This window comes from Dermochelys coriacea, chromosome 14 (genome assembly GCF_009764565.3).
Source record: "Dermochelys coriacea isolate rDerCor1 chromosome 14, rDerCor1.pri.v4, whole genome shotgun sequence".
NCBI classification, from domain to species: Eukaryota; Metazoa; Chordata; order Testudines; family Dermochelyidae; genus Dermochelys; species Dermochelys coriacea.
In genome coordinates this window covers 22176158-22191863 of record NC_050081.1, presented here as the reverse complement: position 1 = coordinate 22191863, position 15706 = coordinate 22176158, and the positions used below count along the sequence as shown (strand labels likewise).

Below are 15706 nucleotides of genomic sequence, written 5' to 3'. Positions count from 1 at the left end.
GAGTGAAAAGGCTGACCTTCAGGTAATTATTCTTTTCAAGAATATTTATTCTACGTTGGTGACTTTGACATCAAATTTTCTCTCCTTGCAAGTCAAAAAAAAGATGTTTGCTTGCCTTGCTCCATCTTAGCAACACTGCATTTAGGTTCTGAAAATGGAACTTGTGTTCTTTCTGTTTGGTATATTGTTGCTCATTATTGCAGATGTTGGAACTAGGAGTTACATGCAGTTTCTGCCCTGTATACCCTGGGTAGATATGAGGAAGAGACTGCTTCTACTGAAAACAAATGTGTGGATTTGTCCTTGTGGCCCCAACCTGCAAACACTTATGTGCATGCTTAATTTAAATTATCCGAGTAGCCCTATTGATTTTAATGGCGTTACTCAGATAAATAAAATAAAACACATTGTTTCTTTGGCTCCCCAATCTGTATCTGTATCCTCCAGTTGTCTCCTCTCTTATAATTAAATTGTAAGTTCTTTGGGTATGGGACTGTCTTTTTGTTCTGTGTTTTGTACAACTCCCAGCACAACGGGTCCTGGTCCCATGACTGCGGCTCCTAGATACCAGGGCAATAATAATATGTAAGGGTTTGCAGAATCGGGACCTATTGATGATAAATGAGGAAGAATAAAATACAGCTCTTGCTTAGGCACTTCTGTTAACTCTGCATTATGGACAGTAGTATAGATTTGGGAGTGTGTAATGCCATCAATTTTTAAGCTGAACTTTCTAGACTCCTCAGTAGGGTGTTCTGCTTAAAAAGTTATGGCACAATATGGCCTTTGGTTCGATTCAAGAAGTGACACTGAGCAATAACTAAGTACTTGTCTACACTTCAGATGCTGTATTGCTGTAGTGCTTCAGTGTAAACACTACCTACACCAGTGGAAGCAGTTTTCTTATCAGTGTAGGTAATCCACTTCCCCAAGAGGTGATAGCTAGGTGGCTGGAAGAATTCTTCTACTGACCTAGCACTATCTACGCTGGGGGTTAAGTTGGCTTAACTACATCACTCGGGGGTGGATTTTTCACACCCGAGTGGCGTAACTGATTCAAGCTAACTTTTTGCTATAATCCAGGCCTAGGAAATTTCAATCCTCCTGTATCCAAATATATGGGGCACTGTGAGATGGGGCTTTGCTTTTGAGAGTTTTAGACCTGTCTTTTTGATACTCAAATATTGTACAGTTGGTGTTTTTATTATGAGTTACATATGTTTATGGAAGAGGTGTTATATCTAAGTGGGACCTTGCTAAATGAGATCATTCTCTGTTGTCTTTTTGTGTTTGTTTTATGCAGGAAGTAAAAGCGAATAGCAGTTTTCCATCATGGAGCTTGTAGGCTCTACTTTAATGGCAACTTACGCCCACCCAAGACCAACACCAACTAACTTCCTACCAGCTATCAGTACCATGGCATCGAGCTATAAGAACCGTTTCCCTCACTACTCTTTGACCCATAGCTTGAGCCTTCCATGGCGACCCAGCACTTATTATAAAGTAGCAGCCATCACTCCTACTTTGGCTCCCTTCTCCAAAAGCTCCCAAGGGCTAACCCAAAGCAAGATGCTTCCCTTTGTTTCCAATAGAACAGCGCTTTTCACCAGGTATACCCCTGATGACTGGTACAGATCCAACCTGACCAATTACAAAGAGTCAGAGACGTCCCAGCACAGCGCAGAGAGGCTAAGAGTGGACACATCCCGCATGATTCAGGACAAAGATCAGCAAACTAGGAAAACCCAAACAGACACTACCAAAAATTTGGGAGAACGGGTCAACGATATAGCATTTTGGAAATCAGAGCTCAACCATGAGATAGATGAGATGATTGGGGAGACCAATGCTCTTACAGACATGAAGAAACGATTGGAAAGGGCCTTGGCTGAAACAGAAGGTCCTCTCCAGGTGAGTATCAATTTCATTGATAAATGCTGTGATGTGTTTATAGTCTATCAGTTCCCCATCTGCAGCCATTCAAATATCTAATTAAGTTTCATTTGAGCTCCGTTATGGCTGAATGTCTTTTATTAAGAGGCCCTTAGCCAAGCTGGAGATAAACAAAGCCCTTGACATCTGATACATTTCCTATCCAATGCCTGTTGAGCACTTAGGAACAGTATTTACTTAACTAAATATTTTCTCATGCGCTACATCAAAAATCCTAATTAAGGTCACCATTTACCATGTTTTATTGCAAGGCTCAGATCAGGCTAAATTCATCTCTGAGTTCAACTGGTGCTACACTGTTTTTTCCACTGAATGCATCCAATGAAGTGAGCTGTAGCTCACAAAAGCTTATGCTCAAATAAATTTGTTAGTCTCTAAGGTGCCACAAGTACTCCTTTTCTTTTTGCGAATATAGACTAACACGGCTGCTACTCTGAAAAGGGATGTATGTGCTCCTTTATGTTTTGATCACTTGGATATTTTAGCTTGGCTGTTTATTATCAGTAACACACCAGCATATGGCAAATAGGTATTTTTGTATTGCATGGCTCCACATATGACATGTTCTCATGACACCCCAGAGAAGATATGTTCCAAAGGAAAAATTCCCATTCTAAGTGCAAAGATTACTGCCACTACTGAATATTGCAGTGTGATAAACATCTAGCTTTGGACAGCATGAACGTTAAGCAATTGGAACTTTTCCAGAGCTCTCTGGTATAACTTTATTGGTCATCTTGTAGTCGACAGTTATGTTTATTTACCAAACAGGTAGCCCAAGAGTGCTTACTTCATCGAGAGAAGAGGATGGGAATCGACCTAGTCCATGATGATGTGGAAAAACAGCTGTTGACAGTAAGTTTTCATAACGGCCTGATTAGGGAATGGGGCACTTAACTGCAAAGACAGCTCCGTGCTGACCAACAGTACCCAGTGTTGTAGCTTTAACACATGACCCATGTCCTCATCATTTCGCCTTATACTTACTAGGTCCAGATCTTGTCCCCAGGATCCACTCATGGAAGGGACCCTCTCCATGCAGTCATCCACCTTCCCATATGGAATGGTGGGGTTCAGCTGTCTCTGCAGCACCACCTACCCTTTCCTCCAACTCCATGGAGGAGATCCAGTCAGGGGCTGGGCTGGGAAACACATCAGTTCTGTGTAAAGCTGATGTAAGAAGGCATGAAAGTAACTTAAGGGACTAACTGGTACACAGGTCCGGGGTCCTGAGTGGGGCACGGCTCAACCAGAAGCGGTGGCGCCTCAACCGGAAGAGGCGGGGCCTTTAAATACCCAGGCCCTTTATATCACTGCTGGAGCCCTGGAGTTCCCTGCCGCCGCCGCTACCCTAGGGCTCCAGCAGCGGGGCTCTGGCGGCAATTTCAGGGGCCAGGGCTCTTTTTAAATCACTGGCCTGGGAAAGCTGTCCCCTGCAGGTATGGTCAGCTGTGTACTGGCTCTTGCCATGTCATACTGTGCCAGCTTACTTTCACCTCTGGATGTAAAGAAAGAGGATTCAGCCTGAGGCCCATTCCTTGATGATGATCCTCCTCTAAGGGGCCTCGCGGGGCCAGCCACTTCCAGAGGGAATCTCTGGTAATGTGGCTGTACTAGCAAGGCAAGGGGCAACGGGCAGTGCAGTGCCAGCTTAGAGGAATGGAGCCTCTATGTGGATAGTCTGACTTCCCACAGAGTGCTGGGGATCTTCGAGGTTTCGGGGCAGGCATCAAGATGCATTCCAGCACAAATGACAATAGGACAGCTCCTTCCCTGAAGGTTTTATCATGGGAGGGGCTGATCCAACAGCACTAACTACCTGTTAAGCAAAGCATAAAACATACTAACTAAAATCAATAAATTCTCATTGGCTGCAACTGCAGTAGGCTTTAGATCAGACTTGCTCTATCCTTTCTCTCTTCTTACACACCCCTCTATCCGTCCATTCATCCATCCATCCATTCTGTTGTACAATTTCTGAGCACCTTCAGTGCTAACACTGAATCACCAAAACCTTTAACCAACCATTTTAATTCAGATATCTGATGAGGTTGGATGACACGGCTTCTTTATGTTGGCCCCCACCCATCCATAATATTAAATGTTTTTATTTAACATACCAAGTCAGTTATACAAGACATTTTCTTTCAGATAACACAACAGAGACTAAATACATCATAAAGATGAAACTCTAACTATCAGTCTGATAAGGAGAGTAGAAGGTACTCCACTAAGAACTGCTGTAGTTAAGGTTGCAGATTCATTCCTGTTGTAACCCACTTGCTCCAGGACTCGAAGACTTTCATCTTTGGGGTTGAAATCTTCTAGGGCTGGTCTCTACCTGCAAGTGCAACTTCTTTAGAAAGCTTGTGCATTTGTCCCACACTGTCCATTAAATAAAGAAGCTTACAGGAGGCCAGGACTCAGCATGAAGAGAAGCTCTGTCTGTCACAGGAAAAGTGCGTAATCGGCTTCTGGAGAGACACATGAGGTAGCTGCACCATGACATACTTGTAGGAGGTCCAATGTAGTGTAGTTGTAGTCATGTCAGTCCTAAGATATTAGAGAGAGATGTCTGTCTCTTGGTTTATATTTAGATTGTAAACCCCTTGGGGCAGGAGCCATCTTGTTTGCTGTTTGTACAGCACCTAGCACAATATGGTCCTCTACTAGGGCTCCTAAGTGCTACTGCGATACAAATAATGGAAATTCTTTCTAACTTATGCTATTGCCTTTAACTCGGTGAAAGGAGAAGAGGGGGCCTTTGTTGCCAACTCTTGTGTTTTTGCAGGAGGCTCACAATATTTGCTGTGTTTCTGAAAGCCCCAGCACCTAGAGACAGGTGATTTAGGTTTTGAATCTAAAATTTCATCGTTTTTCAAAACAAGTTCTGAGCCCTCATTGTAATGGAGGAAAGCTGGAAAACATGAGCCAACTGTGCATCTCAAGCCTCAGAACCCAGAAGATAAGAACTGAAGCTCGTTTTTTTTTTTTTGTTTTTTGTTTTTTTTTGTTTTTTTTAATACAAGCTTATGACTTTTGGGGACCTCACTCATGTGGGGGGGGGAAAAAAATTCTCTCAATGAACAGTTCACTCGCAGTACCTGAGGCTGCAGTTTCAGTGTCATGAGGGCCTCTGCAATCACTCCCTATTTCACTGAACTTTTGGATTAGGGTTCCACCTTCATTGCAATTGTTGTCATTTTTTATTTTTACACCACAAATATAATATAAAGGAACCTGGTGGGGTGCATGTAATTATGTTTAATAAACATCCATCAACATACAAAGTCTAGCTGTACACGTACACTGCTGCTCTGGCAGGGTGCTGGTGGCTTCTGAAACAGAGAGCACCACTAAAGGTGTCACAAACTATTTAAAGAGCTACTTCCCAATTCCAGTGCACTATAACAGGACATAGCTATTCAGTGGTTATATTTTCAATGTGATTCTCTCTGTTAGGAATGTGGTGTTTCCTTATGATGAAGGCATTCCCCAGATACAGTATATCCAGGGGTGACTCCAGGCACCAGCAAACCAAGCAGGTGCCTGGGGCAGCAAATGAAAAGGGGCGGAAGGACGTCAGGCTTTGGGGTGGCAATCCACCCTCGGCGGCGGCGGGAGTTTGGTGGCCGCTCCGTCACAATGCTTTTCAAACTCGGCGGCAATTTGGTGGCAGGGACACGACTCAATCAATTCTGAAGCATGGAGAGGAGAGGAAAGTGATCAGGAACTGTCAGCATGGATTCATCAAGGGCAAGTCATGCCTGACTAATCTAATTGCCTTCTATGATGAGATAACTGGCTCTGTGGATGAGGGGAAAGCAGTGGACATGTTGTTCCTTCACTTTTGCAAAGCTTTTGACACAGTCTCCCACAGTATTCTTGCCAGCAAGTTAAAGAAGTATGGGCTGGATGAATGGACTATAAGGTGAATAGAAAGTTGGTTAGATTGTCGGGCTCAACGGGGAGTGATCAATGGCTCCATGTCTAGTTGGCAGCCGGTATCAAGTGGAGTACCCCAAGGATCAGTCCTCGGGCCAGTTTTGTTCAATATCTTTATAAATGATCTGGAGGATGATGTGGATTGCACCCTCAGGAAGTTTGCAGATGACACTAAACTGGGAGGAGAGGTAGATATGCTGGAGGGTAGGGATAAGATACAAAGGGCCCTAGACAAATTAGAGGATTGGGCCAAAAGAAATCTGATGAGGTTCAACAAGGACAAGTGCAGAGTCCTGGACTTAGGATGGAAGAATCCCATGCACTGCTACAGACTAAGGACCGAATGGCTCAGCAGCAGTTCTGTGGAAAAGGACCTAGGGGTTACAGTGGACGAGAAGCTGGATATGAGTCAACAGTGTGCCCTTGTTGCCAAGAAGGCCAATGGCATTTTGGGATGTACAAGTAGGGGCATTGCCAGCAGATCGAGGGACGTGATGGTTCCCCTCTATTCGACATTGGTGAGGCCTCCATCTGGAGTACTGTGTCCAGTGTTGGGCCCCACACTACAAGAAGGATGTGGAAAAATTGGAAAACGTCCAGCGGAGGGCAACAAAAATGATTAGGGAACTGGAACACGTGACTTATGAGGAGAGGCTGAGGGAACTGGGATTGTTTAGTCTGCAGAAGAGAAGAATGAGGGGGAATTTGATAGCTGCTTTCAACTACCTGAAAGGGGGTTCCAAAGAGGATGGATCTAGACTGTTCTCAGTGGTAGCAGATGACAGAACAAGGAGTAATGGTCTCAAGTTGCAGAGGGGGAGGTTTAGGTTGGATATTAGGAAAAACTTTTTCACTAGGAGGGTGGTGAAACATTGGAATGCATTACCCAGGGAGGTGGTGGAATCTCTTTCCTTAGAAGTTTTTAAGGTCAGGCTTAACAAAGCCCTGGCTGGGACGATTTAATTGGGGATTGGCCCTGCTTTGAGCAGGGGGTTGGACTAGATGACCTTCTGAGGTCCCTTCCAACCCTGATATTCTATGATTCTTCTTTGGTCGCCGGTGGCAATTCAGCGGCCGCACCATCACTCTGCCTTCGTATTTGGCAGGCAGGATTCTGCCTCCCCGTTCAGCGGCAAGTTTTTGGGGTTTTTTTGCCCCTTGGGGCAGCAAAAACACTGGAACCAGCCCTGAGTATGTCTGTGTATTATTTGCCTATATAAGTTGACATTCACTGAGGAACAAGTGACCAAGTGGTTTGTGACTTCAAAGAAAATATCTTTCTGATTTCAGACTATGAATAGCTATGTATCATTGTGGCATGTTGAGATGGAAACATGGGAGCATGTTTCTGTCATCGTAGAATTAGCTATCTCTGCCATGTGGTAGGGAGGTACATAATAAATGCCTTGCACCCAAGTACAATGATGAAAATTAGATCAGTTGCCAAAGACAGCAAGTAGGGTACATCCCTACTTGGAAATCCCATGGGACTAATGTGAAATTCAAACCTCAGTGTGTAGAGGGCGATCAGATGGACGGTCGGCCTGAGTAAACTCATGTAGATTAAAAGGGGAAGCATTGTGAGACATTCTGTCTAGGCCTTGCCTTCATTAGGGTATACTCCAGACTAGTGGGCAGGATGCTGAGCGTAACTTGTCAACACTGACCGCAAAGCCGTGCTCAGCATCCTGTTAGCTAGTCTGACTCCTCGTGGTCATGTTTTAACACAACTGTAATGAAGACAAGTCCACCAGGAGACTGATGCTGGTCAGAGCTCCTCAGTTATGCTGGTGGGGGTAACTGTAATAACCCATGAGGAGTGCAATATATTGGCCTGTACACAGTGGGGGATGGAGCCATGGTTCCATCTGTTCCCTGCCCCTCTCTGCACTTACCTACCCCCTTATCAGTGAATTGTCCCCTGACTGGGGGCAACTTAGTAGTAACCATTATGCAGGCCCCCCAAGTATGGGGGGCACCTTATTCCTTAAGGATTAGCCACAATCTACATGCATAAGGAACATCTGCAAAGTCCTTTAAGAACCTCAGCTGGAAGGTGCTATATCCATGCAGAGTGTGTGTTTCATTGTGTGTGAACAAAGACATTTCATGTAGGGCTTGACTGTGAACAACAACCTGACTTGGATCAGGGGCAATGCATAGCTGCCCCATACCAGGGGCTGCCCAAGGATGCAATTGCTCCTCCCTGCACCCAGCTTGCTCCAGCGGGGCAGAAATTTCTTACTGGGCCCAAACAATGACTGCCGAAATTTATACCACAAATCAGTGGCAGAGCCAAGAACAAGACTAAAGTTACTTCCTCATCACTGAGCATCTATTGTGCTAGCTCAGCTGCACTGCACAGTGTGTGGGAGGGATGAAGCCAAGGCTTTGCTTACTCCTTCTACACTACCTGCACACTCACTTGGGATGTAAGGAGTAGCAGGCACACAGCATGGGGTTACTGCTGTGTGTCTAAACCTTGAGTTCAAGGAGGCCACATAGGAGCATGAGGGTGAGTCTCGGAATGAAAGTTACCTGAATTCATAAGCAAGGACATTGATGGAATTTTGATTTTTGTCAATTGACCAGGAAGTTGACGTCATCAAGTCATGTCAGGAGAGGATGAAACGCCACCTGGATAAGGCGATAGCCCAGCTTGCGTAAGGAAGAGTTTCACTTCAACTTTTCTTAGTAGCATTATATTCTAACTTCTAATGTAAATACCTCAGCAAATCCCCTCCCCCCTCAAAAAATACAGGTTATAGGGGAGAAATATATCGCACACTTAACAATTGCTCAGCTCTTGTTTAAATTTGATCTAATTGTTGAACATGTTGGTGTATACCCAAAGGGTATGATGCAGTGTTCTTTTTTTAATAAGAGTAGCTTCACTTAGAGAGAGACTCTACCATGGGTAAGAAATATTTGCTGTGGACCTAGGGCAAGGTTTCCAAAAGAGCTCATTCACCCAAAGTGCTGAACTCTCTTGGAAATCTGGCCATTTGTTTTGGTGCGTAAATGGAAGCTGTGATCTTTAGACAATCTGGCCTGAAATGCCCTTCTAAAGGGATACATGAAACTGGCCAGGGATATTTTGAAGCTACCAGATACTTCCTGCAACGGAATGTAATAAACAAAGGAATGATCATTATCTAATGATTTAAAAACTTTACTAGGAGTCAAGAGACTTGGTTCTTACTCCTTGCTCTACCATTGAGGTGCTATGTGATCTTGTGCCTCATTTTCCTCACCTGAAGATAGGGATAGCACTTATCTCACTCACAGGGGTCTTGTGCGGCTTGAATTGATCCATGTTTGTATGGTGCTTAGGTGAAAGGTGCTATAAAAGTGGAAGGTGTCATTATATCCCCTTCTCACAGGCATGTTCTTCCTGTTTGGGTCATTCAGAAATAGTAAACTCTTCCCATTTTCTTTTGAATTATATTCCTATGCTAAGTAAATACTATTAATCTTGTGCTTGACGACAGGTGGGCTGATGGGATAAGTAAAGGTACCTCTGAACCGCTCTTCTGTTTCCCCCCAGTTCTCGGGCTAGCTGGGAATTGAACTGGCATCTGGTGTTAAGTACCTGTAGGGCTACTCCATGGATTTGTCCATTAGGGTCTGTGACATCAGCTCTGCCCCCTCATCATCTCTCGGACCCATTAGAGCAGCTTTAAGTCCCCTTTGCCTTGTTGGAGTAGCGCAGAAGGGGACTGCCCAGAGCTGGAGATGTGGCCTGTTATGCTCATTTTTATTTACTCTGCAATAATGTTTTTTCTGATGTTACAGATCTGACAGGGCAGCCCAGCATGAGCTGGAGAAAGACCTCAGTGATAAGCAAGCAGCTCACCGGATCGATGACAAGTGTCACCATCTAAGGAACACTTCTGATGGCATCAGTTACTACAGAGGAGTGGAGCGGGTTGATGCTACGTAAGTACATTTTGAGAATTATGTTCAAGCTGTTTAGGACACAGGACTGGTTAGAAAAAGTTCTAGCTGCATGATCCAGACCTTTGGCCAAAACTACTGAGATGGCTCTCTCAGGAGAGGTCAGCTTTCCCTTTATTATGGGCTGCTACGTGCCCTCCCCCAATACACACAGACCATAGCCATGTGTCATTTTAGCGCACATGTTTTAACAATCAGTGGAAACTGTACAGGCTCTTAAGTGTATAATGACTCTGAGTGCACTGTAACCAAAAGATTACAGTGTGGGCAGGATATAAGCCTTCCTGTATGATAAAGGAGGGAGATTGCGGGTTTGAGGACAGGAGAGGTAGAAAGGAGGCAGCAGACAGAAGAAGGAAGAGTAAAGTTCATCTAAAGCCTAATTTGAGACACTCAGGCTGAGATTTCCAAAGCTGCCTAATTTTTTAGAAACTCAACTGAGTAAAATTAATGTGATTCTGTGTCCAAATCCCTTGAGCGGCTTTGAAAAAATCTCAGCCTTAATTTAAAGTGACACTGTTGGGCTTAACATGCATGTATTAGCTATTGGTCTGTGATGCAGTTGTTAAACTTCACATTTTTCAAATATTTTTATATATATTTTATATATACTTTATATATGTCAGCATTGATCTATAGCCCACTAAATCTGAATTGCAACCTTCACTTAGACAACAAGTGTTGGTTTTGATTGCTGCCCAAAGAAGACCTGGTAATGGGCATAATATAAACAAAATGGGAACGAAGTGAAAGGAAGAGCATTGATCTTGAGATACAGTTCTGCTCTTCATTAGAGTCAGCCTTGGCCCTGCAGTGAATGAATGAGGATATAAATCAGTATGTGGGTGGTTGTACCATAGCTGGCAGAGGGCTAAAGGAGTAAATTAGTGTTCACTTGCACACATGTACTTCGTGGGCTGGAATAGATTTTTTTTTTTTTTTTTTTAAATCTTTAAATGTTGACTAATTACCTCCCTACTGGGGCCAGAGGAATTTGGATGTGCAACAGAATAACGATGAAAATAAATGAAGCCCAAAGCTGATCAGATTCACAGAAGGTGGATGAGATGTGCAGCAGGCTGGCATGTCTGAAACGGGGCTTACCTGGGATTTAAGGGTTGCATCAGCCTTGTTCTGGCCCTTTGCACAGGGATGGATTTCACTCTGAATAAATAGAAATGAGTAGGACAAACTACATGTACTATTTATTCAGTGTGAAGTTGCTATAAATCTTACCGGCTGGAGTGAGTTGATTGTAACTTTTGTCCCCTGAAGCTTGAACATACTCAAACTGTTTAGAAATATGTGGTTTTTATTAAAATCTTTAACATGATCCAAAAGTCACCATTTAAGACTATGTACATGGAGCCTGCATAAAATGTCAGGGCTGTTTTCATGAATATGGCAGACTATATTTTTTGAATGATCAGCATTATTGAATATACTGTATCTGGATATTCTAATTTTTATGCGTCAGTCAGGATCACAAATTCCAGCAAGGATAATTTTTTAATCCAACTTCCTCCCTAATAGGATATGCTGTTGCCTGTAGTCAGCTTCAGCTACATTATGCTATTGCATGCCTCTGGTTTTGTTTTTCCAAGGATCTCTGTGCCAGAGTCCTGGGCCAAGTTTACAGATGATAATATTCTACGCTCTCAGAGTGAACGAGCTGCCTCCTCCAAACTGAGGGATGATATTGAAAACTTGCTGGTTGTGACTGCAAATGAGATGTGGAACCAGTTCAACAGAGTGAACGTCGCGTTCACTAATCGCATCTCTGAGACAGCGGATGCCAAAAATAAGATCCAGACACATCTGGCCAAGGTAATCATAGAACAGTAGGGCTGGAAGGGACTTTAAGAAGTCATCTAAACCATCCCCTCCGTGTTGAGGGAGAATTAAGTAAACCTACACCATCCCTGACAGGTGTTAGTCTAACCTGTTCTTTAAAAAAAACTGATGATGGGGATTCCACAACCTCCCTAGTAACCTGTTCCAGTGCTTAACTATCTATATAGTCAGTGCTGTTTTCCTAATATCTAACCTAAATCTGAACTTTCTAGGTTTTCCTCAAGGTTGTTGCTTATAAATTGGAGCCACAGATTAGATTCTTTAACTTCACAATAGAGCTGGTCAAAAAATGGGGGGGAAACATTTCACAAAAATGTTGAATGTATTTATTTGTTGCCCTTTTTTTTTTTTGGTTGAAATGCAAAATTTTGACACAATATTTCATTGAAAATTTGAAATTTGGAAATTTTTGACCAGAACTACTGAACGTTATATTTTGTCTGAATAGCATTTTTTGTGTGTATTGTCATTTCTTGAGAAGCTGAAAAAGCCACTGTGATTTTTAGCTAATAAAAGTGCCTGTTTGTTTCTCCCAATTAGCCAGCAATCCAACAGTTTCATAAACTTTCTAATTGCTGTACTTATGTCCATCAACTGGATGCCTTTGTAACATTTCATAGAACCCCTTCTTCCCCTGAAAGGATTGCCTTTAATATTGGTGCTTCATGTTCACAGCAGAAATTTCTTGGAGTACCAAGGATGTTTTTGGTATATTGAATCAAGTGGAGAATAAACTGAGAGTAGGGTAAAGGGACATCTTGTCTGATACAGGTAGATCATGTGGGAAAGTTATTTCCTGGGACATGCTCATGAAGGGCCTGATCCAATGGCTACTGAAGTCAATGGGAGTCTTCCACTGAATTTAATGGAAGCTGGATCAGGATCTAAACTCTGATGGTTGATGGGACTGTATTTCAGCCTGGCTATTCCACTTTCATGGCAAAAGCTAATTTTAAATCTTAATTGTGTAGAAGGCTCCTTTATAAAACTTTCGTTGACAAGATGACAGCACCAAGAGATCTTAGTAATGCTTCATTTTAAGATCTAAGACAGCAGCATTGTCTAGTGAGCTAAATTCATCCTTGTGATATGATGGACTTCAGTGGTGTTGCAGCAGGGATGACTTTCTAAATAGTAAAAGGAAAAGGAGTACTTGTGGCACCTTAGAGACTAACATATTTATTTGAGCATGCATCCGATGAAGTGAGCTGTAGCTCACGAAAGCTTATGCTCAAATAAATTTTAGTCTCTAAGGTGCCACAAGTACTTCTTTTCTTTTTGCAAATACAGACTAACACGGCTGCTACTCTGAAACCTTTCTAAATAGTGGCCAAACACCCATGGCTCCATTCAGCTCAGGGTCTATGCCAGTGGTCCCCAAACTTTGGGGAGCAGCCCCCCAGGGGGTTGCAGAAGAACGTTCGCGGAGTGGCAGGACTCTGTTCAGCCCCCATGTGGTGTGGGGATTGAGTGCTCCAGCCCCCACTCTAGCCTCGACCCAAGCCCCAGCCATGGCCCTGGCTCTGGCCCTGCTCCCAGCCCCCAAGCGCAGCTCCAGGTGAGCATGGACCAGGTGTGTTTGTGGGGGTGCCACTGAAAACTTTTGGGGACCACTCGTCTGTGCTGACTTCTGCCATCAGAGACCTGGCTGGGAGCCCCAAGGGGCATAAAGTTCCCTGAATGGGAGATTAAGGCAGCATCATGCCACCACAGTCTCTCTTCTTCCAGGAAGCCCGCAGAGGACGAGCACAGCCCCAAAACTGATGGCGCTGGCAGGGGCGTGACCATGGCTAGGGCCTCTGGCACGGATTCAGTGCGCTGCCTTTGCACCCTTTCATGGCAGAACCCCTATGCTGTTCCCAGGGGAACCCAAAGCTGCCCCCCCCCGACATCATCTCGCTCGGGGTGAATGCTCACTGGGAAGCAGGGAGATTAGCTAGCGATGGGAGGTATAATTTTTCCATGCTCCGTCTGAACGATCCTTGTCCCTGGAATGGTTCTTGAAATCAGGCCAGTGGAAAGTCCAGCAGGCTCCAGTAGAACCATGGGGTAGGGGTAGGGTGGGCATTGTCCCCACAACTGCAAGCCTCAGGCAGGCACAGAATTTGCCCCCTCCCCTCATGGGGCCCCATTAGTTTGACTGGATCTGCCCCCTTCCCCCCCCCCCCCCCAAAATATAGAAGCCAAACTATGCCTATGAGTAGAATCCTTTTATAGTCCTTCTTGGTTTCTGCTGGTGGACAAGAAACAAGTAGCCTTAGGCATCCAGAGTCCAGTAGACCTACTGCTGTGTTCCAAAACCTAGTTTCTGCTGGCATTAACCATTAGGCTAATAAGGATATAGCATTAGGCCCTCCTATTTTTTAGGCCCTACTGGTCAGGCAGGGGGTGCAGCCAGGCCGGGTGAGGAGGAGCGAGCTTGCTCATGTAGCCCTGATGGAGCACTCCCCTGCCAGCGGGAAAGGCAAAGCAGCCCCCTGTGGCTTGGAAGGAGCTCAGCCGGCAGCCTGCTGTGTCTCCCTGCGCTGCAGGAACACTGCCAGTCATCTGGCTAACACTGGTGACCAGACACTAAAAATCCAGTTACCACAAGAACCCGTGCCAGCCATGAGTGTAGTTTGAGCTAGCATTGTCCAGCCAGAACTATTGTCCCTCCCATGTATAAGGAACGAATTTCCACACATTTTTAGGAAAAACAAAACGTCCCATTCTGGATATCAGCACTTTAACTTCTACAGTATCTTCCATCAAGGGGCTTCAGATGTATGATACACTGTGTTCAATACTGTATTGAACTGTACTAAAAATCAAAGAAATCCAATTTTTTTCTTTGATGTATTTTTATGTACTGGCAACCAAGTTCTTCCCTCATGTTCAGCCTAGTTCCACAGGCCAACACATCTTTGTACTTTTAAGGGGTTGCAAAAGCACTGGAGGAAGCTCAGCACACAATGTTGTGGGTTTCTCCCTCCCCTCTTCCCCAAGGATTTTAAATCCACTTCTTAGCAGGCTATGATAGAAAGACTGGCTGAATAGGCTAAAGGCAGGTTCTGTCCATTTGCTTGTTCTCTAAAAGCTCAATCTATCATAAAAGTACATCACATTTGATTTCTTTTGAGTTTCATTCCAAAAACTTAAAGCTAAATAAACCTGAAGTTAGTTCTCATTTTTCTGCCCCAACTCAAACTAACTTCTTCCCAAGTGGAAAATGTAGGGTATGGAATGTGATTTGAGATGGGAATGAGAAAACAGGCCAATTCCTGCTGACTGTGACACCTGTGGAGTCTTATTGACTTCAGGGAGACCAGATTTTCTCACAAAAATAGATTTTGGTCCCTTCTGCTTTTTCACACCTGCTATAAGCAGAAACTCACTTTCCTCCTCTAAACTCTGAGCACTTTAAGGAAAAAAGAACCTTAACAGTTCTTTTAAGATAATAAATTTCAGTGAAGTCTCTTTGTTCAGGGGGGCACAGAACACAACAGGGAATAGCTCTGTATTGTCAACTCCTAGTCATTCAAACTTTAGATTATGTTTGTTTAATGTTTGTACAGTGATTTTGAAGAGCCAACATAGTACAGAAGTGCTAAATATTCTGACTGGGCTGGCAACCATTTAAAGATCTGTATCCCTTCTAGCTGTTACCTTTTACTTACAGAAAGCTTAAAACAAACAAATGCAAACTGTAGGGGGCTTCAGAGTAGCAGCTGTGTTAGTCTGTATCTGCAAAAAAGAAAAGGAGTACTGGTGGCACCTTAGAGACTAACAAATTTATTTGAGCATAGGCTTTCGTGAGCTACAGCTCTCCATCGGATGTAGGGGGCTGGTGCACGCAGAACTCATGCTTAAAAAACCTCCTGTCAGAGCTGCTGATCACACATTCTAGAATAGATAATACTTAGCCCTGCCATGAGTGCAGGGGACTGGAGTAAATGACCTCTCGAGGTCCCTTCCAGTCCTATGATTCTATTCTATGATTCTAATTGTGGAAGAGCTT

The 15706-nt window shown here is 44.0% G+C and overlaps 1 protein-coding gene across 7 annotated transcripts in view; it reads left to right on the top strand.

The window, feature by feature from the left end:
- TEKT3 (tektin 3) overlaps window positions 1–15706 on the top strand; it is a 36582-nt gene that overhangs the window by 17372 nt on the left and 3504 nt on the right. For 6 of the 7 annotated variants that reach the window (XM_038371772.2, XM_038371769.2, XM_038371771.2 and 3 more), the window contains exons 2-6: window positions 1304–1911; window positions 2725–2808; window positions 8491–8561; window positions 9694–9837; window positions 11460–11682. In XM_038371772.2, the coding sequence (XP_038227700.1) occupies window positions 1333–1911; window positions 2725–2808; window positions 8491–8561; window positions 9694–9837; window positions 11460–11682 (1101 nt within the window). In that variant the 5' untranslated portion in view covers window positions 1304–1332. Of the gene's footprint in view, window positions 1–1300; window positions 1912–2724; window positions 2809–8490; window positions 8562–9693; window positions 9838–11459; window positions 11683–15706 lie in introns of all 7 variants that reach the window. The other variant, XM_043497332.1, reaches the window with a different exon arrangement.